Source organism: Zonotrichia leucophrys, chromosome 11 (assembly GCF_028769735.1).
Source record: "Zonotrichia leucophrys gambelii isolate GWCS_2022_RI chromosome 11, RI_Zleu_2.0, whole genome shotgun sequence".
Taxonomy (NCBI): Eukaryota; Metazoa; Chordata; class Aves; order Passeriformes; family Passerellidae; genus Zonotrichia; species Zonotrichia leucophrys.
The window spans coordinates 1,538,630-1,562,555 of NC_088181.1; the positions used below are offsets into that span (position 1 = coordinate 1,538,630).

Consider the following 23,926-nt stretch of genomic DNA (forward strand, 5'->3'; position numbering starts at 1 on the left):
AAAACAAACTTGAGGCCTCCCTGGCTGGCAGGCAGCTGGGGCAAGGAGGTGGGAGGGACCGGGGACCTGCACCCCAACCAACCCCCAATAAATGGGGATGGGGGCTCTCCCTGCCCCTGGCTGGCACAGAAATGGGGTATAAAAGCAGCAGAAATGGGGTATAAAAGCAGCTGCCTGGCTGTCAGGAATGTAGCCCTGAGGAGTGGCAGTGCCACAGCAGGATGGGGATGTGTCCCCTGCTGTCCCCAACCCATTCAGCTCTCACTGGAGTCCTGGTTCTCCTGGTTCTGCTCCATCTCAGCTCTGCAGGGGACAGACACTGGCTGGACACGGCCTCGAGGGCTGAGCAGGTGGGGAGGAGCCCCCCAGCCCCAGGGCCCCCCAGCCTCGGTACCTGCGGATCCTGCGCTGGCCCTCGGCGCGCACGTAGGGTGGCAGCGTGTCAAGGGGACCCTGCAGGAGAGGGCTGTGAGCCTGGGGACGCCCACCACCCCCGAGACCCACCCCCTGCACCCCAAAACCTCACCAGCTCCTTGAAGGTGAGGCGGCAGCTGTAGCACAGCAGGGGGATGTAGGCAGCTTTGCTCTCCACCCTGTGGGACAGGGATGGGGACAGGGACACTCAGCGGTGCCACCTTGGTGGCCTGGGGGCAGCTGTGGAATCCTGGAATGCCCCAAGCCCACGTGCTCACCCTGGTGTTGGTTCCTCCCAGATCAGCGTGGGCTCCAGAGCCAGCTCCTCCTCTGTAAGAGCCAGGGGGTCACTGAGGGGTGCATGGCTGCTCCCCAAACCCCCCCAGAGCCCTCCCCACTCACCCCCAATGGTGTCCAAGCCACTGAGGGGTGCCGGGCTGCTCCCCAAACCCCCCCCAGAGCCCTCCCCACTCACCCCCAATGGTGTCCAAGCCACTGAGGGGTGCCGGGCTGCTCCCCAAACCCCCCCAGAGCCCTCCCCACTCACCCCCAATGGTGTCCAGGCCGCAGAGGCAGAGGAGGCAGCGCTGGGACTCACTGCTGGCCTTGGCCGGCTCCGGGCTCAGCTTCTCTCCAGTCCTGCGGTCAAAATGAGGGTTGTGGGTGCACCCCAATCCCTCCACACCCCCAGTCCCCCCCATGGACCCCTCTGTACCGGTACACGGTGCTGATGGTGGAGGGGAACTCCTCCTGCAGCCCCAGCAGGAAGCGCTCGACCAGCTGGTGGATGCTGAGCTTCTCCCGACGCTGAGGGAACAGCAGGGAGGGCAGGGCAGCACTGAGGGTCCTGTCCCTGCCCTGGGGACACCCAGCGTGGGCTCCCCACCACGGGACACGCCTACCTTGGTGAAGAGGGGTGGCACAGTGACGGTGGGGACGCTGAAGAAGCGGTTGTAGAAGGCGATCTCCTTGGCCATGTAGTCCCGCATGGGTCTCACCACCATCACGTCACCGTGGCGCTGGTCCGTGAAACCCTGTGGGTGCAGGGCTGCCAGGGGACTGTGCTACCACCAAACCACACCCCCATGGCATCGTGTCACCCCTGGGTGTGGGTGGCTGTCCCCAGCTCACCGTGTCCACGGCGAGGTAGGCGCCGCGCCCCAGGGAGAGGTTGGTGAGCAGCTTGATGGCCACGCGTGTGAGGCTCTCACCCATCATCACCTTGGCATAGCCCTTGTCCCGGGCTGTCTGCACGATCAGGTGGGTCCTGGGCACAAGGGGACAGCGGGTCAGAGCCACCCTGTGCCCAGCTGGCAGCGGTGCCAGGCAGGGTCAGTCCCTCACCGCAGCATCTCCAGCAGCTCCTCCCGCGCTGTCGCCGTTGTCGCGGCCTCGAAGCAGCGGAGCAGCTCCTGGGTTTGGGCAGCGTCTGGCAGGCAGGGGGTGGCTCCTGCTGGCCTGTCCGGGGTGCTGTGACCAGGCAGGGAGGTGCCACTGTCCCCATCCTGCCGCTGCTGCTGGATGAAGCTGTCCACAGCCTCCTTGTAGGAAGGGCCGGACGGGCCGGACGTGCCGGTGCACTCTGGCCCCGGCTGTAGGATGGATGGGGGCAGCTCCAGTGCCTGTGGGGCAGAGAGGGATACAGGGCAAGCTGTCCAGATGTGTCCCCTCACCTCAGCAGCTGTCCCATGTCACCCCAATACCTCCTCCAGGTGGACCAGGTGGTAGGGGAAGCCGGTGGCCTGCAGCAGGGTCTCCATCTGGGCCAGGGTCTGCTGCCGCTGTTCAGGGCTCTGCCTGCGCACGGCTCCCTCTGCAAGGTGGGGACACTGCCAGGGCTGCTGCCACACTGCCACATCCCTGGGACAGGGTGGCAGCTCCACAGCCCTGGCACAGCGCAGGGGACAGTGTGCTGGGAGTCGGTAACGGGGCAGGGAGTGGGGCTGGGAATGTGCAAGGGATGGGCAGCAGGGCTGGGAATGGGGCATGGAATGGGCAGTGGGGCAGGAAATGGGGCAGGAATGGGTATGGGGCCAGGATGGGCAGGGAACAGGCACTGGGGCTGGGAATGGGGCAGGGAACAGGGAACGAGGCTGGAATGAGGAGTGAGGCAGGGAAGAGGCAGCAGGAGCACGAAACGGGGTTGGAATGGGCAGCTGGACAGGAGTAAGGAATGGGGTTGGAATGGACAGTTGGACACAAAGCAGGGGATAGGGTTGGAATGGACAGCTGGATGTGGAGCAGGGATTGGAGAGCTGGACATAGAGCAGGGATGGGGGTGGAATGGGCATTTGGACAGGGGCTCCCTCACCCTCAACATAGAGAAGTCCGGGGATGAAGCGGAGCCTCTTGGCCGCCTCCCGGCTGAGCCCCTGCAGAAGAGTGGGGTGAGCTGTGGGGTGAGGGGGGACGAGCCGTGCACCCCTGAGCCCCTCTGAGCCCCCACTCACCTCCTGCACCTGCCTGACCATGGCACTGGAGGCTGGGCCCCCTGACACTGCCAGCAGCACCTGTGGGGACAGCAGGGACAGTCACAGGCCCTGGGGCCACCCCCGGGTCCCCTGGCCGGTCCCCCTGCCCGTCAGTACCTTCTCTCCCGGGAAGATGACGCGGTTCTTGCCCAGCATGGCACGGAACTTGTGCACAAAGTACTCGCGGAAGCAGCCACTGGGGGACATGGGGACGTGGGGATTCCTGAGCCACAGCTGGGCCCACACCCCCAGACCCCACGTCCCCAAAGTCCCATTGATGTCCCCCAGAGCAGTGTCCCAAAGATCCAATGATCCCCATGAGCTACGTCCCCAAACGTTCCTGTCCCCCCTCCTATGCATCCTCAACACTCAATGTCCCCAAGCCTTGATGCTGTTTGGCCCCGATGTCCCGGACACCCAATGTCCCCAAACCCTGAAGTCTCAGAGATCCAATGTCCCCAACATCCCAATGCTCCAGACACAACGTCCCTGAGAACAAATGCCCCCAATCCCTGATGTCCCCAAGACACAAAGTTCCCAAGCCTCCATCCTCTGGAGACTCAAAGACCCCAATTTCTGATGTCCCAAATTTCTGATGTCCCCAAGCCCCGATGTCCCCCAGCCCCGATGTCCCCAATTTCTGATGTCCCCAGCCCCACTGTCCCCAGCCCCGCTGTCCCCGGTCCCTCACCGGCAGAACGGGTCCCCGACGCGGATGACGAGCGCGGCCGTGTTCTGCCGGCACTTCATGCACGTTCGGGGCTGGCTGCGGGGACACGGCCGGTCACCGGGGACACCGACACCGACCCCCGGGAGCGGTCCCGGTCCCCGGGCGGCACCAGGGATATCGGGATGTTACCGGGGGAAGCACCGAGAGATATCGGGGGTACACCGGGAGCGGGGGATCGGGGATGGCAATGGGGAGCACTGCAGGGATACCGGGGATGTTACCGGGGCGGCACCGGGGTTAAGACCAGAGGCAGCCCCGGGGGATTCCAGCGAGACACCGGGGACAGTACCGGGGGATGCTGGCGGGCACATCAGGGATGTACCGGGGATGCCTTGGGGAATACCGGGGGGTACCGGGAGCGGCCCCGGGGATCCATTCCGAGGCCGGACCGGACTCACACCTGTCTGCCGGTGCGCGGCGGCGCCGCGGCGGTTCCGCGTCCGCCCCGCAGCCGCCACCGCCACCCTCCACGTCGCACATGGCGGCGCCACTCGGTCCCGGTTGATTCAGGTGGGTCTCGGTTGGTCCCGGTGGGTCCCCGGGGTCCTGGTCGGCCCGGGCCCCGCTCGGCCTGGTTCGGCTCCACTCGTCTCCGCTCGGCCTCGTTCGGTTCTCACTCGGATCCGCTTGGCTCCGCACGGTCCCGTTCGGCTCCGCTCGGCCTCGTTCGGCTCTTCTCGCCTCGCACTCGGCTCGTCTCGGTCCCGGCGTGTCCCGCCGTGTCCCGGTGCGCTCCCGTCGCACGGCGCTGACGCGTTGGCGCCGCTCGGTGACGTGCCGCCCGCCCCGCCGGCCGCCGCCGCCGCCATGTTCCGGAGCCTGCTGGTGGCGGCGGCGCAGCGGCCGCAGGGCCCGGCCGGGCCCCCCCGCGCCGCCCCTGGGCCCGGCGCCGCGGCCGAGGCGCTGGAGGCGCAGTTCAGCTGCCCCATCTGCCTCGAGGTTTTCCACCGCGCCGTCGGCATCGCGGGCTGCGGCCACACGTGAGACACACGGGGCCCGGGCGGGGGCGGCGGGGACCCCCGGGGACCCTAGGGCTGAGGCGGCCCCGGGGACGGGCGGGACGCGGGGCTGGGCGCTGTGCCGGCCCTGGGATCATCCTCCCGGTGATCGCAGCCGGCACCGGGACCCCCGGCCCACACCGGGGATGGTTCGGTACCGGGGCCCTCAGCCCATGCCACAGCGGAATCCCCATCCCACCCCTTCCCCTCCCTCAGCTCCCAGGCCTGGCTGCTGTCCCCAGGCCCCCCCGTGCCTCCCCAGCATTTCGGGGACATTTAGGGTTCCTGGTGAGCAGGAGGGACCAGGAATGCCGGGATAATGGGATTTTGGGGACGGGATTCCTTTGCTCCTGGGGCTGTAAGGACCTTGGAATGAGCTCCTGGCTGGCCTGGATACCCAGCACGGGCTTGGGCTCCTTTCAGATCCAGCCTTGGAGCAGGGGAATTGTCTGAGCTTGGGGACTCCCCTGCTCCCAGTTCTCCCAGTAAGGATGCTGATCCCTGTGGTGCCCTGAGAGGCTGCCCAAAACGGAGTTAAAGGAATAAAATAGGGGTTTATTAACAAGCCTTCAAAGGATGCACCTTGGGCAGTACAAGAGCCCAGGATGGACTCTGACTCACAGGTTTTCACACTTTTATAAGATTTGGTCCATTTCCATATTGGGGTTAATTGTCCAATTCCAGCTCCAGGTGATGCAGTTCCTTCCTCCCAGTTTGCTGTCCTCAGTTCCCTGCTGTTTGCACTTTTTGGGCCTTTTGAGCCTTTTTGTTGTTTGCACTTTTTGGGCCTGAAGCTGCAGTGATGTCCTTGGTTCTGGGGCTGGTAAAGGATTGTTCTGTGGGACTGAGCTGTGAGGAGAGCTGCTGACACTTTCTGTGGAGTTCAGAGTTAAATACCAATATAGTACAGAGTCTGAAAATATAAAAGCTAAAAAGCTGGAACCCATCAGCTGGATTTGGGGCATCCTGGGCAGCGGGGTGCCCTGCTGGGGTGCTGCTGTGCCCGGGCTGCTCAGGGCCCCCCTGTGCCCGCAGGTTCTGTGGGGAATGCCTGCAGCCCTGCCTGCAGGTGCCCTCCCCGCTGTGCCCGCTCTGCCGAGTGCCATTCGACCCCAAGAAGGTGGAGAAGGCTTCCAGCGTGGAGAAACAGCTCTCGTCCTACAAGGCTCCCTGCAGAGGCTGCAGCAAGAAGGTAAAGCTGTGAGGCTGCTTGTCCCCATTGTCCCCATGGTCCCCATCCTCCTTGGAATGTGTCCAGAGAAGGAAACAGAGCTGGGGGGGGGCTCAACCTGGAGAAAAGGATGCTCAGGGGGCACCTTGTGGCTCTGCACAGAGGGGACAGCCAGGGAGGGTCAGGCTCTGCCCCCAGGCAATGGGGACAGAACCTCTGGGGGTCCCTGCAGTCCCAAATCTCCATCCTGCAGGGTGGGTGCATGTCACTGTTAGGCTGGATATGACATACACATGTGATCAGGATTCCAGAAGAAAAAAGTTCTTTATTCTGTGTGTTCTCCAGCTTATAAACTCTTAACAAAGTGTGATTTTAAGTCATTAACTATGTCACAGTAGCTTATTATATCCATTGGTCCAAAGCAATTAACATCAATGTAATTGGCAAAAGTTTTACAGAAATTTAATAGGGCATGTATACACAGCTACTTATGCACACAGTCTAGCTTACAAAGATTTTCATGTATCTTTTCTAATCTGTTTCCATGCTGACAGCCTTGTCTTCTTCCTTGCAATGGATACACTTGAAAATCATCAGTTGTTATTTCTGCTATTAACTCAGCTTGGTTGCAGGCCAGCTGTCCAGCCCCTCCATGGGTGCAGCGTTCCCAGTGCTGTGGGTGGTGGAGCAGAGGTCGCTGCCAGCCCAGCTGCTGTCCTGGCTCCTGGCAGGTGTTCCTGCAGCTCCAGGACTGTTCCTTGTCCCCCTCCTGCAGGTGACCCTGGCCAAGATGCGCTCGCACGTCTCGTCCTGCGCCAAGGTGCAGGAGCAGATGGCCAACTGCCCCAAGTTTGTTCCAGTGGTCCCCACATCCCAGCCTATTCCCAGGTATGCCTGAAACGTGGCTCTCCTTGCATGCCCCAAAATCCAGGTGTGTGTTGTGCCTGTCCCTGGGAGAGGAACAGCACCCCTGTTCCCTCCTGGGGCTGTGTCACCGTGTTCACAGGGGGCTTAGGTTGAGGGAAGAGATGAGAATTTTGACTTTATGTTTAGAAGGCTTGATTTCTTATTTTATGATATATATTACATATAAACTATACTAAAAGAATAGAAGAAAAGGTTTCATCTCAGAAGGCTGGCTAAGCTAAGAATAGAAAGGAATGATAACAAAGGTTTGTGGCTCGGGCTGAGAGTCTGAGCTAGCTGAGCTGTGATTGGCTATTAATTATAAATATTCAAGATAAGCCAATCAAAGATCTACCTGTTGCATTCCACAGCAGCAGATAACCATTGTTTACAGTTTGTTCTTGAAGCCTCTCAGCTTCTCAAAAATTAAAAATCCTAAAGAAAGGATTTTCATGAAAAGATGTCTGCGACAGCGCTGCTGCTCCAGGTTTTGGAGTGTGGGGTGGGATGAAGGATCCAGCCAGGCAGGGAGGTGGGCTGGGCTGGCTCCTGCTGTCCCAGAGCTGTGTGTGTGTCAGTTTGGAAGGAGGCAGTGCAGCCTCCCCTCGGCTCTGAGCCCGTCCTTGCTCTCTGCAGCAACATTCCCAACCGCTCCACGTTCGTGTGCCCCTACTGCGGGGCAAGGAACCTGGACCAGCAGGAGCTGGTGAAGCACTGCATGGAGAACCACAGGAATGACCCCAACAAAGTGGTGAGTGCTGCTGGGGGTGTGGGACAGCTCTGGGAACCAGCCACACACCCTGCAGGATGTTTGTGCAGGCACAGCTGTGTTCCAGATGGTTTCAATCCCTCTGGGAGATGGGGATCTGTGTCTGCTTTGTTAGAGGCTCCCTGCAATGAGCTGCCTCCCTTCCCCTGCTCTTGCAAACCAGGTGGTGCTGCATTTCCTCCCCCCGTTCCCTCTGGGTTGACCAGGGTGGGGAGCTTGGGATCTTCAGCACAGGGAGGACCTGGAGCTGATTGAGATCACCAAGATGATCAGAGGGGTGGAGCAGCTCTGCCATGAGGAGAGGCTGAGAAAATTGGGATTATTCAGCCTGGAAAAGAGAAGCCTCAGGGAGACCTAATTGGGACCTTCCAGGACCTTCAGGAGAGGTGGAGAGAGGCTGTTGACAAGGGGGAATGGATCCAAACTGCCAGAAAATTGGTTTGGGTTGGATATTAGGAAGAAATCCTTCTCTGTGAGGGTGGGCAGGCTCTGGCATGGGTGCCCAGAGAAGCTGTGGCTGCCCTGGATCCCTGGCAGTGCCCAAGGCCAGGCTGGATGGGGTTTGGAGCCTGTCAGAGGAGGGGCACCCAACACTCACCTCTCTGGGTGCCTGAGCAGGTGCCACCATCCCGTGTCCCTGTCCCCACAGGTGTGCCCCGTGTGCTCAGCCATGCCCTGGGGGGATCCCAGCTACAAGAGTGCCAACTTCCTGCAGCACCTGCTCCACAGGCACAAGTTCTCCTACGACACCTTCGTGGTGAGTCTGACCCTGAGCCAAAAAAGGGGGATCCCCCTCCCCATGTCCTGTGCCAGGAGGTGAAACCAGCCCTTCATGTCCCACCCATGAGACCCCCTCACACACCAGGGTGTCCTCACTCACCAGGAGGAGAGGGGGTTGTTCCTGCACTCCACAAAATGGGTTTTTCCATGGAACTCTTCCCCTGAGGATTATAACACAAAGCTCCTTTTCTGGGAGGTTTTGGGAGCAGCCCTGCCCCAGGGTTTGGGGTTGTGGTTGCTGCACGTGGGGGTCCCTGACCCCTCCTGTGTGGGGGGCAGTGGTGATGGCTCAGCCTTGGCCTCAGGGGAGGCTCTGTTCCCATCCTGCTTTCATTGGAGAGATGTCAGGGAAAAGAACCTCCAGGCATTTTCAGAGGAATATCCTAACCCAGAGCTCTGCAAAAACCCCTGACCTTGCTAGAAAGCTTCACCCTTTGGCCTCAGCTTGTGTGGGCAGGTTCCATCCCTCCTGGCAGGCGTGGGATCCTGGGCAGGAGAGGGGTGTGGGCACAGAGAGCACGGGTGGCACTCCTGGGATCTGTGTACCAGGGGAATTCAGGCTCTGTGGCAGAGGAGCAGGCAGGGCTGTGTGGGCACAGCGTGCCCTGGCTGTGCCAGCTCTCTGAGCTGCCCTGTTTGCTTTTCAGGATTACAACATCGACGAGGAGGCAGCGTTGCAGGCAGCCCTGGCTCTGTCCCTCTCTGAGAACTGAGGCTGATGCCTCTCCCTGCCCTGGCTCCTTCTGGGCACTCCAGGAACCCTCTCTGTTCCCACTGCAATTCCCACCTTGTTGAAGAAGGTGGAGCCTCTCCAGCTGTCCCAGTGAGTGAGCAGAGCTGTGGAGCAGGGCTGGGATCACTCCTTGGATTGTGTTTAATATCCCTGCTGGGAGCTTAGCCCTGTGTCCAGATCTATTTATTGCTAGATGCTTTTTGGCACACTCGTCCCTGCTCTCTGGTGCAGCAGAACAGGTACTGGAACTGATGGATTGGATGCCAAACACCCTCCTTTGGGACTGCAATCAGCCACATCCTTTCAAAAAGGAGGAAGGCAGCACGGAGCTTCTTTTTTTAAACTCTCCAAGGATTTTTCTAGAGATGTCAGGCTGTCCTGACCCCCGTGCTGGAGGCTGCAGCTGCCTCCTTCAGCTGAATCCCAGGATGGGACTGAAGAGTGGTTCAGAGGAGGCCTGGAGGAGGCATCCAGCACCCAGGGAATCCTCCCCTTCCTCGTTTTGTACCGGCTCTTGGGACACCAAATCCTTGCCTTTTTCTACACAAAGCAGTGAAGCCTTTTCCACGTTTTCTAGAGCGGGCTCAGAAGCTGCTCCCCTTCACTCTGCAATATCTGCCACCCAGGACAAGAGTATTTTTATGGAACATTATCAAGAAAGTTTATTTTTTACACAGATAACCCAAGCAAATGAGCACGTGGATTGGGAATGGGGCAGGAGCTGGATCCTGGAGCAGGTCGGACTCTGAGGTAGGGGGAGGTGCAGGGATCTTTCTGGCACATCCCTGCATATTTCTGGGAGATCCCTGGATATTTCTGGGCCTTTCCCTTCCCTCAGCAGAATCCTCTGCCTGTGAGGGAGCAGGCAGGATGGTGGGGTTGGATGCCCATGGCATGGCTGTCCATGCAGGATCCCAGCCCCGAGCTGCTGATCCCCCCAGAAATCAGGGACTGCATTTCCCTGTGGGAATCCCTCCCTGGGAATGGGGCTCTGTTGATCCAAGGTGCTCCACAGCATCCTGGAGCCCCCTTCCCCCTGCCCCTGCCTCTCAGCCCTGCTGCTGCTGCTGGGGCTGGCAGGGAGATGGCACCAGCCACGGGGTGATTCCTGAGAGCCTTCCTGCAGGGAAGGGCTGGGAGAGGCCCCCTCTGCTCGAGGAATTCCTGAGCTTTATCCCAAACCTGGCTCCAGCTCTGCTCTAGCAATACTGCCTTGGGGTTTGTTCTGGTTTTCATAATACTGGATGATTTTGGGACCTGCAGGCCTGCAGGGAGCCCTGAGCTCCCCTGGCAGGGCAGGGAAAGGGATGGGACCTTCTCTGAGCAGTGCTGGGGGATGTTCCTGTGGGATGGAGAGCACTGGAATCTTCCAGGAGGGACCCAGGAGCAGTTCCCTGTGCTGTGCTCAGCTGGGACCCTCAGCTGCTGGAGCACCGATAACCTCGGGCTCCTTCCCCCTCTGCTCCTTTTCCTTCTCCTTTTTGCCCCACAGAGACAGAGCAGGGGCAGCAAGAGCTGCTTTTGTAAAGCACTTTAAGGCCCTGGGTGTGAGGGGCCACACCAGGCTGTGCCAGGGCTCCCCTCTGTGCCAGGGGTCCATGGATACCCCACTGGCCGTGCCCACCAGTGCATCACCCACCACTTTTTTGCATAATTAGAACTTTTAACGAGCCGTCCTGTTTTTTGAAGAGGAATTAACTCGATGACGTATTTGTAGCAAACCATTTTTCTCAATAAAGGCAGTTTCATCCACGCCTGGCCTCTGGGGTGGGGGGGAGCATTGGAGGGATGCTGGGAGCACTGGGATAGTGGGGCATTGGGATGCAGTGGCCCTGAAGGCTGTGGGGACACTCAGAGTGTCCTGGGGACATTTGGATCCATGGATTCCCGGACACTTGCAGGGATCCGGTGGTTTTATACCGGGAATATTTGGATATTTGGGGTGTGAAGGTGACAGGGAGTGCGGGAGCACTGGAGGTGTGCTGGGAGCACTGGGGCGGTACTGGGGCAGTGGGGTGCTGGGGACTGAGCGGTGCGGGGAGCACTGGGAGTGGGCCTGGGAACAGAACCGGGAGCGGGACCGGGAACAGAACCGGGCGGGTATCGGGAACGCCGGGAAGGTACCGGGAGTATCTGCGCATGCGCAGGTGTTGCCCAATTCAAATATGGCGCCCCGCAGGCCACGCCCAGCGCGCTTAGGGGGCGGGGCCGCCCGTGGTCTGATCGCTGCCATTGGCTGTTGGGAACCGGGCGCTGGGGTCTCCACCAATAGCGAGGCGGGACCGGCCGCAGCCCACAGTTACGTGCATGGCGCGGGGGCGGGGCCTGAGTGCAGCCGGCAGCGATGGCGGCGGAGCGAGCGCTGGCGATGGCGACCTGCACGGCCCCGGTGAACATCGCCGTGATCAAGTACTGTGAGTGCCGGGACGCGGGCTCCGGGCTGGGCTGGGTGTGCCGTGTCCGGCCGGGCCGGGCCGGGCTGGGCTGCGCTGTGTCCCTGCTTGCCGTGCTGTTCCGTGCCGTGCCACTCCAAGCCGTGCCAAGCGCTGCTATGCCATGCTCTGCTTTGTGTCCATCGGTGCCATTCTGAACTGTTCCATGCCGCTCCTAGCCATGCCATGCCATGCCATTCCTGGATGTGACATGCCATGCTTTGCTGGTCCATCAGTGCCATCAAACTTTCATGCCATTCCTACCCATCCCATGCCATTCCAAGCCGTGCCATGCCGTGCTCTCTTGCAGGGGGCAAGCGAGACACCGACCTCATCCTGCCCATCAACTCCTCCCTGAGCGTGACGCTGCACCAGGACCAGGTGGGTCAGCATGAGGACCATGAGCAGGTTTAGGATCAGGACCAGGCTTAGGACCATGAGCAAGTTTAGGATCAGGACCAGGCTTAGGACCAGGTTTAGGACCAGCCCCCGGGGGTGCTGACCCCCCTCCCTCTCTCCCCACAGCTCAAGACCACCACGACGGCGGCCGCCAGCCGGGATTTCACAGAGGATCGGCTGTGGCTCAATGGGAAGGAGGCAGACGTGGGGCACCCGCGGGTGCAGGCCTGTCTGCGCGAGGGTGAGTGTCCCCTGCTGGGGCTGTCCCTGCTGTCCCCTCTGTCCCTGGCCCCAGTGTCCCTGCTGTCCCCTGACCCTGCTGTCCCTTCTGTCCCTGCTGTTCCCACTGTCCCTGTCACCACTGTCACCAATGTCCCTGACCCCACTGTCCCTGCTATCCCTGATCCCTCTGATCTCCCTGTCCCCTCTGTCCCTGACACTGCTGTCCCCACTGCCCATGCTGTCCCTGAGCCCACTGTCCCTGACCTCCTGTTCCTTCTGTCCACATTGTCCCCACTGTCCCTTAACCCCCTGTCCCCACTGTCCCTGACCCTGCTGTCCCCTCTGTCCCCTCTGTCCCCGCTGTCCCTGTCCCTGTCCCTGCTGTCCCTGTCCCCCCTGACCCCACTGTCCCCTCTGTCCCCTCTGTCCCTGTCCCCACTGACCCCTCTGTCCCTGCTGTCCCTGTCCCTGTTCCTGCTGTCCCTGTCCCCACTGACCCCTCTGTCCCGCTGTACCCGCAGTGCGGCGCCTGGCACGGAAGCGCCGCGGGGGCGGTGAGGACGCGGCCGCTCTCAGCCTGTCCTACAAGATCCACATCGCCTCCGAGAACAACTTCCCCACGGCCGCGGGGCTGGCCTCGTCTGCCGCCGGCTACGCCTGCCTGGGTGCGTGTGGGGCTGTCCCCTCGGGGCTGGCAGGGGTGCCAGGGCTGTCCCTGTGCCTGTCACCTCAGTGTCAGTGCTGGTCTGACTCTATGGTGGCAGCAGGAGGGGTGACAGGGCTGTCCCAGTGCCTGTCCCCGCAGTGTCAGCACTGGCCCGGCTCTATGGGCTGGAGGAAGGGTGACAGGGGTGTCCCCTGTGCCTGTCCCTGCAGTGTCAGTGCTGGCCCTGCTCTATGGGCTGGAGAAAGGGTGACAGGGCTGTCCCAGTGCCTGTCCCCGCAGTGTCAGCACTGGCCTGGCTCTATGGGCTGGAGGAAGGGTGACAGGGGTGTCCCCTGTGCCTGTCCCTGCAGTGTCGGCGCTGGCCCGGCTCTATGGGCTGGAGAAAGGGTGACAGGGCTGTCCCCTGTGCCTGTCCCTTCAGTGTCAGTGCTGGCCCTGCTCTGCGGTGGCACCAGGAGGGGTGACAGGGGTGTCCCCTGTGCCTGTCCCTTCAGTGTCAGTGCTGGTCTGACTCTATGGTGGCAGCAGGAGGGGTGACAGGGGTGTCCCCTGTGCCTGTCCCCGCAGTGTCGGCGCTGGCCCGGCTCTATGGGCTGGAGGAGGAGCTGTCCGAGGTGGCGCGGCGGGGCTCGGGCAGCGCCTGTCGCAGCATGTTCGGTGGCTTCGTGCAGTGGCAGCGCGGGGAGCGCCCCGATGGCACCGACAGCCTGGCCCTGCAGGTGGCCCCCGAGACGCACTGGCCGGAGCTGCGCGTCCTCGTGCTGGTGGTGAGGGGCTGGCAGGGATTTGGGTGGGATTTGGGGGGCTCAGCAGGGGCCGTGTCCCAGCATCTGTGTCCTCACAGGTCAGTGGGGAGAAGAAGCCAGTGGGCAGCACAGCGGGCATGCAGACCAGCGTGGAGACCAGTCCCCTGCTGAAGGTAGGGGGACACGGGACTCGTCCTGCCTGGGCAGGGGCAGGGTCCCTTTCCCTTGGAATGGGGCTGGAGGTTGTACCAGAGGGACCTGGTGCTGTGGGTGTCACCAGACTGTGGGACAATGACCTTCCTCCTGTGGGTATCCCCAAATTCAGGGTGACCACAACCCACCTGCTGTGGATATTACTGAATTTGGGTAACTGTGACCCTGCTGCCATGGATGTCACTGAACTGGGGTGGCCACAACCTGCCTGCTGTGGTGGTCACTGATTTGGGATGACCATGGGTGTCACTGGGCTGATGGTGATGCCCCTACTGTGGTTGGCAATGATTTGGGGTGACCACGACCCACCTGCCATGGGTGTCACTGGGCTGATGGTGACCCCCCTGCTGTAGTTGTCACTGATTTGGGGTGACCACAACCCACCTGCCATGGCTGTCACTGGGCTGATGGTGACCCCCATGCTGTGGCAGCACCGGGCAGAGGTGGTGGTCCCCGAGCGCCTTGCCCAGATGATGCAGCACATCCGTGACCGTGACTTCGAGGGCTTTGGCCAGCTGGCCATGAGGGACAGCAACCAGTTCCACGCCACCTGCCTGGACACCTTCCCGCCCATCTTCTACCTGACGGACGTGTCGCGCCACATCATCGCGCTGGCACACCGCTACAACGCCCACCACGGCCACACCAAGGTACCCGCGGGGCCCCGGGGCTGCCACGGCACTGTGGCACTCACTGGGTCCCCACATCTGTCCCCATGTCCCCACAATGCCACCACAGGTCGCCTACTCCTTCGATGCTGGCCCCAACGCCGTCATCTTCGCGCTGGCCGACACCGTGGCTGAATTTGTGGAGGTGGTGAGGCGCAGCTTCCCCCCCGCCACCAACGGGGACCAGTAAGGAAACCCCTGCTTACTGGGGAGGGTGGGGGTGCTGGGGACACTGGGGACACGGGGACTGAGTGCTCCCTGTGTCACAGGTTTGTGCGGGGGCTGCCCGTGGGCTCGGCTGTGCTGCCGCCGGAGCTGGAGGCTGCCGTGCTCACTGAGCCCGTGCCCGGGGCTGTCCAGTACATCCTGCACACCAAGGTGAGGAGGGGGCACACGGCCTCTTGGGGGGCTCTGACCCCATCCCTGCCCCCGAGGGGGTGGTGGGACCCCACTGCTGTGCCCAGGGGTGAACAGGATCCTATCCCTGTGCCAGTTCCTAGACAGGGTGTGTAGGGCCCTGTCCCCATCCCCAGGGTGGTGTGTGGGACCCCATCCCTCTCCCCATCCCCAGGGGTGTCCAGGATCCCATCCCTGTCCCCATCCCCAGGTGGGTGTGCAGGACCCCATTTCTCGACATATTCCCTTTTTGGGGTCTGTGGTGCCCAGAGCTGCCCCCCACCCACAGCAGGGGGGTCCCTACAGGCAGTGGGGCTCCCCGGTGTCCCTGACCCGTGTCCTGTCCCACAGCCTGGCCCTGGTCCCCAGCTCGTGGATGACCCCAGCCAGCACCTGCTGGGCCCGGATGGGCTGCCCCGGAGCCGTGCCTGACCCTGGTGACATTCTGGGACAGCCAGGGGGACTCTGCCACTGCCACCAGCGGGCCTCGGGACCCTGAGGCAGCCCTGCTGCAGAGCTGTCCCCAGCCCTGGGGCAGGATGTCAACCCAGGGCTGGTTTTTAATCTTTTGTAAGGAAATAGAGTGTTCCTGGCTCCAGTGCTGTTTTGGGGTGTTGGGTTCTGTGTGTGGGGCTGGGGAGGGGACAGCGGATGGGGACAGTCCCTGGGGCTGGTCCTGTTCCTTCACACAGCCCTGTCACCCCACATGACCCCGTTCCTCTGTGTCCTTTCTGGGACATCTCCTGTGCCATGTGCTCCCAAGTTGTCACTGACCGTGTCCTTCCACATGGCCCTGTCACCCCACATGAGTCCATCCTCCTGTGTCCCTTGTGGGACATCCCCTGTCCCATATGCCCCCAAGTTGTCACTGACCGTGTCCTTCCACATGGCCCTGTCACCCCACATGACCCCATCCTCCTGTGTCCCTTGTGGGACATCCCCTGTCCCATATGCCCTCAAGTTGTCACTGATCCTGTCCTTCCACACTGCTGCTGTCCCTTGCACATGGCTCATCCCCTGTCCCCTCCCTGTCCCTGCAGGGCTGAGCCTGTCCCCATCCCTCTGCTGTCCCCGCTGCCGGGACCGGTCCTGTCCCCTCGCATGGCCCCTCTTGTCCCCTGTCCCTCCGCGCCATCCGTGTCACCGCCGTGTCTCCGCTGTGGCCCCGGGCCGGGGCCGTGTCCCCTCCTGGGCGTGGCCTGTGCAAAAGGGGCGTGGCTAATGCAAATGGGTGTGGCATTATAAAAGGGTGTGGTCAATACAAATGGGGCGTGGCCTGCGCGGGTAGCGCCGCACCCGCCTTCCGGGTCGGGACCGTCCGAGCGGAGCCGAACCGGGACGGGCCGGGCCCACCGGGAGCGGCCGAGCTCCAGCGGGAGCAGCCGGGCCGAGCCAAACCCGACCGAGCAGAGCCGAACCGGACCGGGCCGGGAGCAGCCGAACCCGCTCGGAGCGGGCCGAGCGGAACCGGGAGCCGCCGAAGGCGCTCGGGAGTAGCCGGGAGCAGCCGAACCCGTTCGGAGCGAGCCGAGCGGAGCCGCCGAACCCGCTCGGGCCGGTTCCGTCGCGGGCCATGGGGCAGATCGAGTGGGCCATGTGGGCGAACGAGCAGGCGCTGGCCGCCGGGCTCAGTGAGTGTGAGGGGGTTTGGGAGGGTTTGGGGCGCTCCGGGAAGTCCCCGGGCTCTGAAGGAGTGAGCGCCCCGCGGGCTGGGGATGCCGAGACCCGGGGAATGGGCTGGGATGGGATGGGGGGGTCCCGGTCCCACCGGGCTGAGGGTGAGGGCGGGGGACGGCCGGGAAGTCCCGGCCCGGCGGGGCTGGAGGCTCCGCTTCCTCCTTTTCTCTTCCTCCTCTGCCCTCTCGTCTTCGGTTCCGTTCTCTCCTCCTCCGCTCTCCTCTTGCTCCGGCCGCGAGGCCAAAAACCTCCCCCGAAGCCAAAAACCTCCCCCAGGGCCCCGGAGCTCCCGGCCCGGGGTCCCGCACCAGCATCGCCCCCGCGTCCGCTCCGGGAGCGCTCGGGGCCGGGGACCCCCAGGGCCATAACCCCGGTTGGGTGTCCCGTGTGTCCCCAGGGCCATCAGCTGCATTGGGGGATTGCGGGGGGCTGGATCCGGAGTTTGGGGGGCTCAAATTGTGATCTTGGGGCTGTAGCTGGGGATTTGGGAGTTGCATCCTGGGTTCGGGGGGATTGTATCCAAGTTTGGAGGTTGTATCCCGGTTTGGGGGGGTTTGTATCCAGGTTTGGGGGGGGTGTATCTCGGTTTGGGGGGGTTGTATCCCTGTTTGGGGGTTGTATCACGGGTTTGGGGTTTGTATCCCGCTTTTGGGGGTTGTATCCCTGTTTGGGGGTTGTATCACGGGTTTGGGGTTTGTATCCTGGTTTGGAGGTTGTATCCCGGCCTGGGGGATGGTATCCCGGGTTGGGGATGGTGTCCCAGTTTGGAGGTTGTATCTCGGTTTGGGCTCGGTATCCCGGGTTGGGGGTCGGTATCCCGGTTTGGGGTCGCTATCCCGGTTTAGGGGATGATATCCCGGTTTGGGCTGGGTATCCCTGTTTGGGGGTTGTATCCCTGTTTGGGGTCGCTATCCCGGCCCGCTGTGACCGCTCCATCCCCTCCGTTCCCGCAGTCCTGCTGACGGGCGGCATCGTGGCCGTGGCGGGGCAGTTCAAGGGCTGGTACTTCGCGGCGTACTCCATGTATCCTTCCCGACAGCATTCCCGGGGCTGGGCTGCGGGAAAAACTCTTCCCTATTGGGATGGGAGGCATGACCGGGCAGGGGTCACATCCTCATCTCCCCACCCTGCTCCTGGCTGTGCGTTCCCTGCCCCACACAGCCCTTTTGGGGTGTCCTTGGGGCCATTCCCGTCCCATCCCGCCTTTCCTTGACGCCCCGGCAGCGCTGCAGGCGTCCTGGTGTGCCTGCTCGAGTATCCCAGGAGCAAACGGAAAAAGGGCTCCACCATGGAGAGGTGGTGAGTGCTGGGTCCCCCCACCCTGCAGCCATGGGGGTCCCTGGAGGCTGGCTGTCCCCCGAGGGTGGGGACACCCCCAGTGACCCCCCTGTTGTCACCCTGCAGTGGCCAGAAGTACCTGACAGCCGTGGTGAAGCTGCTGGGGCCCCTCACCAGGAATTATTACATCCGAGCCATCCTCCACGCTGCGTGAGTGGGGTGCAGGGTCGGGGCTGGGGGCTGAGCCCCCCCAGCTCCCTCTGAACCCCAAATCTCTGTCACAGCCTGGCTGTCCCTGCTGGATTCCTCCTCTCCACCATCCTGGGCACCGTCTGCCTGGGCATTGCCAGTGGCATCTACCTGCTGGTGAGTGCAGAGGGGTTTTGGGGGTCTGGGTGAGGGAGGCCACCCCTAAAACTATGCACCAGTGCTTCTGTGTGGATTCCAAAAGCATTCCCAGATTGTCCTGATTGGGATGGGCAGGGGTCACATCCTCCTTCCCCCTCTGGTCCCCCTGTGCTTTCCCTGCCCCACAGCCCCTTTTTGGGGTGGGGGTTGATCCTTGGCCCTGCTGTGACCCCACAGGCCGCGGTGCGAGGGGAGGAGTGGAGACCCATCGAGCAGAAGCCCCGGGAGAGGCCCCAAGGTGGGGGCACCATGAAGGCGCCCCCCAGCAACCCCCCGCCCCGGCCGCCCCCCGACGCCCGCAGGAAGCAGCCGGAGCTGGGGGGGCAGGTGAACCCCATCCCCGTGGAGGTGGAATAATGGGGATCCCCTGCCCTGCTCCTGCTCCTGCTCCCCAGCTGCTCCTGGATCCGCTGCAGCCAACCATTGGGCTCCTGGGGTCCCCAAAACCCTGGTGCTGGGGTCCCCAGCTCCTTATGATGCTCAGATCCCTCAGGGGGATCATCAGTTCCTCCTGGGCTCTCCAAGGGATCCCCAAATCCCCAGCAACGCTCAGCTCCCTGTAGGATCTCCATCCTCTGGGGATCCCCAAATCTCCTAAGATGCTCAGCTTCTTGTAGGATTTCCAATTCCCTATAGGGTCTCCATCTCCTGGGGATCCCCAAATTCCAGCAATGCTCAGCTCTTTGTAGGATCTCCATCTCCTGGGGATCCCCAAATCCCCTAAGATGCTCAGCTCCTTGTAGAATTTCCATCTCCCTGTAGCACCTCCATCCCCTTGAGATCCCCCACATCCTCTGAGATGCTCAGCTTGTAGGATCTCCATCTCCCTGTAGGATCTTCATCTCCTGGGGATCCCCAAATCTCCAGCAATGCTCAGCTCCTTGTTGGATTTCCATTTCTCTGTAGGATCTCCTGGGGATACCCAAATCCTCTAAGATGCTCAGCTCCTTGTAGGATCTCCATTTCCCTGTAGCATCTCCATCCTCTTGAGATCCCCACATCCTCTGAGATGCTCAGCTTGTAGGATCTCCATCTCCCTGTAGGATCTCCATCTCCTGGGGATCACCAAATCTCCAGCAATGCTCAGCTCTTTGTAGGATCTCCATCTCCCTGTAGGATTTCCATCTCCTGAGGATCCCCAAATCCGCTAAGATGCTCAGCTCCCAAATTCCCAGCAATGTGATGCTCCCTGTGGGGTTCCCAGTCCTCGGAGGCTTCCCAGCTTCTGGAGATGCCCAAATCCCTGGGCCTGCTCAACTCCCTGTGGGTTCTCCAGCTCCCAGGCACTCCCCAGCTCCTGGGCTCCCCAAATCCCAAGAATGTTCAGCTTCCTGTGGGGTCTGCAGCCCCCAAGGCCTTCCCAGCTCCTAAAGATCCCCCAAATCCTTGGAGATTCTCAGCTCCTGGGAAACCCCAAATCCCTGGGCATGCTCAGCTCCCTGAGGGTCCCAACTCTCCAGGCACCCCCAGTTCCCTGGGGGATCCCCAAATCCCTGTGGAACTGCAGCTCTCAGGGAACCCCCAGCTCCCAGGGGGATCAGGCAGCTCTGCTCCTGCTCTCCCTGGTTTTTGTCATTTTTGTCATTTCTGCAGTTGCTGTTGCAATAAAAAGTGGGAAAGGCCCTGGCTGCCCCTGCCTCCTGCTCCAGGGGAATCCCCCCAGCCCTGCCCTGCTCCTGGGGGGCTGGCCCAGGACTGGGGAGGTGTTTTGGGGACAAATAGTGCAGTTATGGGCAAATCCAAGGTGTGGATGTGCAGAGTATGGCCAAGGCAGGGTCCCCTCCCAAAATCCTTATGGAGCCCACAGTGGGGTGGGACTGGGAGGAACTGGGAGGGCCCCACCCAGGTGGTGCACAGGGGGCCCCAAAGGAGCCCCCAAAACCTGGGACCCCCCCCCAGCAGGGAATGTGGGGAGCATTTCCCTTCCCATCCCACTGGTGGCTGCTGCAAGTTCCCGGGTGTGACGTGGGTGCCAAATCCTTGATCCCACTGGGATCAGCAGCTGCTCAGGCCCCCTCTGCCCCTTCCCCACACAGACCCTGCCCCTCGGGGGCTGCAGGTGGCCCAGGGCCCCCCAGGAGCTGCCAGCACAGGTGGGGTGGCCCTGGCAGGTGGCACCAGGCCCGTGGGACGCGGTGCCCGGGGGCAGAGCCGTGGGAAAGGTGTGGGTGTCGGGGTGCCAGGGCTGGGTCACCCCCAGGCTGGGGGTGTGGGGCACCCTGTGCCCTCCCTGTCACCTCCCAGTTCATCCTGCTCTGCTGCTCTGGTGCTCTGCCCACCGTGCAGGGGCTGAGGGCTGTCCCACGATGTCCCTCTGTCCCTTTGTCCCTCTGTCCCTGTGCCCCAATTCCCCACTTCCCAATGCCCTGGCTGGGAACAGAGTGAGGACTGTGCCAGGAGTTGTTGGCTTTTATTTGCAGCATTAAATAGCACTAGAAAGGAGACAATAAATACATTTTTGGGGGAATAAATAACCAGTGAGTGCAGCACTCACAGGGTCTGGCCGTGGGGCAGTGCTGGCCCTGGAGGCACAGCCGTGGCTGGGGGGAGTCAGCAATAAATAACAGAGGGTACAAAACCCCCCCGGCAGCAAAACTTATAAATAACTGATAAATAACCAGGGAGGGACCACCCTGGCGGGGTCGGGTGCTCTAAAACAAGCACGGGTGGGGTGACACTGTCACTAGGGTGACACAGCCATGGGGGTGACACGGTCACGGGGGTGACACGGTCCCCAGGGTGACACGGTCACCAGGGTGACACGGTCACGGGGGTGACACGGCGTGGGCTCAGTGCGCCGTGCGGGGCAGGACGCAGGTGCAGCCCACGGGCACTCGGATGTAATCCACCTCCAGCGCCACCAGCCCCAGCCCCGCGGGCCGCGGGCACGGCTTGCGCCGCAGCACCAGCATGGTCTGCTGGATGGTCACCGAGTTGAGCGCCGTGGTCTCCCGGCCGGTTTTCACGTCCACGCAGCCGCTGCACAGGCACTCGGCGAAGGCCAGCTTGCGGGGATAGCGGTTCTCGTCCTCGTCGATGCTGCGGGGACACGGCGACACTTTCGCTTGTGCCACCAGCTCTAACCGGCTGGGGAGCGGTACCCGGGGGGTGTCGGGGAGCGGGGCACTCACCGGTATCGCCAGGGCGAGATGGAGCGCTCGTGGGGCTCGCTGCGGAGCCCGGTGCGCAGCGACAGCGCGGGACAGGCGGGCGGGCGCTGCCGCCGCCGCCGCCGCCGGGCCCCGGCCGCCTCCAGGCGCTCCAGCTGCGGCACCAGCTGCACCGACAGGTGCCGGTCCCAGCGCAGGCTGCGGCCCAGGAGCTGCGCCGGAGCCTCGTCCCCCAGCTCGGCCCCGCTGAAGCAGCGCACGGCGGAGTGAGCGGAGGCGGCACCGGCGCGCCGCAGCCCCCGGCACTGCCCCAGCGCCGCCAGCACGGCCAGGACACACAGCCAGCCCTGCGGGGACAGCACAGCGTCAGGGACACACGAGGGACAGGGACACACAGCTAGAGTGACAGGGACACACAGCCAGGACAGACAGCCAGCCCTGCGGGGACAGCACAGCGTCAGGGACACACGAGGGACAGGGACACACAGCCCAGTGACAGTGACAGGGACACACTGACAGGGACACACAGCTAGAGTGACAGGGACACACTGACAGGGACACACAGCCCAGTGACAGTGACAGGGACACCCAAAGGGACAGGCACACACACACAGGGCGTTGGACAGGCAGGGACCAGCAGAGCCCTCCCCAAAATGTGAGTGCGCAGCCCCGGGGCCTGGGCAGGTGTGTGCCTGTGTATCGATCTGTTATCTATCCATTGCCTATCCATAATCCATCCGTTATCTATCTATTACCTGTCCATTACATATTTATCTATTTCCACACGTCTCTCTATCCGTGTAATCTCTATATCTATAGATGTCTCTGTAGACATGGACATATCTCTATTTCTACAGAGCATCTGTACATTTTTATCTGTACATAGACATCTCTAGAGCATCTCTGTATCTCTGCATGTCTCTATCTCTCAATATTTGTATTTCTATATTTGTCTTTATCTATATCTATGTCTGTCTATATCAGTATATCTATAGCTATATATCTATATATTTATATATCAATATAGCTAGCTATTTCTATCTAAATCTATCTGTATCTATAGCATCTTATCTATATCAATATGCATATATTCTTATATATTGCATATAGTTATCTATGTATATATCTATTTCTTGTAATCATCTGTATCTATATTTATTTATATCCATCTATATCTATATCTATAATCTGTCCATCATTTCTATCTGTATCTATCTATATTTTTTTACATATATAAGATCTATATATTTATATATATATATTTATCCCATCCATAAAAACTTAGCACACCCACGTGCACACGTGCTTGGATACACTCAATATCCACACTCACACACTGCACATACACACTGTAGCTATAAAAACACACCCACACACACATAAATATGTATTTTATATAAATATAGAAAAAGAGAAATAAAAATAGAAAACTATAAATACATATGCACAAAAGTATATTAAATTTTAAAATATTTTTCTATTAAAATACATCTATTTTATAGATATAAAAATATATAATATATATAATAGATACAATTTCTATATCTATAGAATAAATACATTATATAAATATATATGTTATATAAATAATAAATATGTTATAGAGATATATATGTTAAATAATATGTAAATATGTTATATGAATATATTAGAGAAATATAAATAAAAATATAAAACTATGCACACAAAATATATGTTTCTCTATAAATATATCTATAAAAAGATATATAACATTTTTATATTAATAGAAAAATATTTTATGTAACTATATAAAATAAACAAAAATAAAAATATACAACTATAAATGCACACACCCATATGTATATATAAAAATGTATATTTATATAAAATATATTAAAGTATATATTTTATATATATAAAGATATATATATCTATGTATAGTATCTATAAAAATATATATAATTTTTGGGATATATTTATAGAAAAGTAAATAAATATGTATTTTATATAAAGATATAAAAATAAATTAAATAAACCCAAAATTATAAATACACATACACAAATATATATATAAATTTATGTATATATTTATATATATAAACATATATATAAAGGTATATATTTTTATATATAAAATATTTATATATAAAAATATAAAATATATTATAAATAATTTTTATATATTTTAGAGAAAATATATAAATACATATTTGATAAAAATATATTAAAATATAAAGAAAATATAAAAACTATAAACACACACATATAAAAATTTATATAAAGAGATATAAATATATATGTTATATATACATAAAGATATATGTCTATATATTAATATATTTTTTGTATCTAAAAATATATTTATATATTTATAAAAATTGTAAATATATACTTTTATAAATATACACATATACACATATATTTTATATATTAATTTATACTTATATATTTAGATTTTTATACACATGTATGTATGTTTTTATATAGGTTTATAGTTATTTATATATTTTATATTTATGTAAAATATATGTCTATATTTATATATGTTTATATATGTCTATATTTATTTATATATTTTATATTTATGTAAAAATATATGTCTATATTTGCATACATATGTCTAGCAGAGTCTGCACACCCTGCCCCTACAGGAGTAGGAAATATCTGTGCACACACCTGCAGCTAATCCTGTGCACTCACACCCACACAGACACAGAAATCTCCTGTTTGTGTGCGTGAATGAGATATTAAATCAATGATAAACAACCCCTGGGATG

At 58.8% G+C, this 23,926-nt stretch overlaps 5 protein-coding genes across 5 annotated transcripts; 3 read left to right on the forward strand and 2 right to left on the reverse strand.

The window, feature by feature from the left end:
* Positions 1–5: 5 nt before the first annotated feature.
* CTU2 (cytosolic thiouridylase subunit 2) lies at positions 6–4,353 on the reverse strand. Its single transcript, XM_064722965.1, has 15 exons — positions 4,016–4,353; positions 3,577–3,651; positions 3,003–3,081; positions 2,865–2,924; positions 2,726–2,786; positions 2,118–2,227; positions 1,759–2,036; positions 1,546–1,681; positions 1,317–1,448; positions 1,130–1,221; positions 962–1,053; positions 693–744; positions 527–593; positions 395–453; positions 6–303 (listed from the first exon to the last, which is right to left on the reverse strand). Exons 1-15 carry the CDS (start codon positions 4,093–4,095, stop codon positions 255–257), a joined length of 1,422 nt encoding a protein of 473 aa, XP_064579035.1. The 5' UTR covers positions 4,096–4,353; the 3' UTR covers positions 6–254.
* A 68-nt stretch (positions 4,354–4,421) lies between these two features.
* Positions 4,422–10,725, forward strand: RNF166 (ring finger protein 166). Its single transcript, XM_064722956.1, has 6 exons — positions 4,422–4,595; positions 5,649–5,805; positions 6,560–6,672; positions 7,327–7,441; positions 8,109–8,216; positions 8,887–10,725. Exons 1-6 carry the CDS (start codon positions 4,423–4,425, stop codon positions 8,950–8,952), a joined length of 732 nt encoding a protein of 243 aa, XP_064579026.1. The 5' UTR covers position 4,422; the 3' UTR covers positions 8,953–10,725.
* Positions 10,726–11,182: 457 nt separating this feature from the next.
* On the forward strand, positions 11,183–15,313 carry MVD (mevalonate diphosphate decarboxylase). The gene is made up of 10 exons (XM_064722955.1): positions 11,183–11,386; positions 11,715–11,785; positions 11,930–12,044; positions 12,547–12,690; positions 13,260–13,459; positions 13,537–13,611; positions 14,083–14,301; positions 14,390–14,505; positions 14,589–14,697; positions 15,067–15,313. The coding sequence occupies exons 1-10, from the start codon at positions 11,317–11,319 to the stop codon at positions 15,145–15,147; spliced, it is 1,200 nt and encodes a 399-aa protein (XP_064579025.1). The 5' UTR covers positions 11,183–11,316; the 3' UTR covers positions 15,148–15,313.
* Positions 15,314–16,004: 691 nt separating this feature from the next.
* On the forward strand, positions 16,005–19,700 carry LOC135452645 (cytochrome b-245 light chain). Its single transcript, XM_064722957.1, has 6 exons — positions 16,005–16,346; positions 17,346–17,415; positions 17,617–17,691; positions 17,797–17,880; positions 17,955–18,036; positions 18,256–19,700. The coding sequence occupies exons 1-6, from the start codon at positions 16,289–16,291 to the stop codon at positions 18,433–18,435; spliced, it is 549 nt and encodes a 182-aa protein (XP_064579027.1). The 5' UTR covers positions 16,005–16,288; the 3' UTR covers positions 18,436–19,700.
* Positions 19,701–20,842: 1,142 nt separating this feature from the next.
* IL17C (interleukin 17C) lies at positions 20,843–22,029 on the reverse strand. Its single transcript, XM_064723525.1, has 3 exons — positions 21,944–22,029; positions 21,210–21,626; positions 20,843–21,117 (listed from the first exon to the last, which is right to left on the reverse strand). The coding sequence occupies exons 1-3, from the start codon at positions 22,027–22,029 to the stop codon at positions 20,868–20,870; spliced, it is 753 nt and encodes a 250-aa protein (XP_064579595.1). The 3' UTR covers positions 20,843–20,867.
* Positions 22,030–23,926: the final 1,897 nt, after the last annotated feature.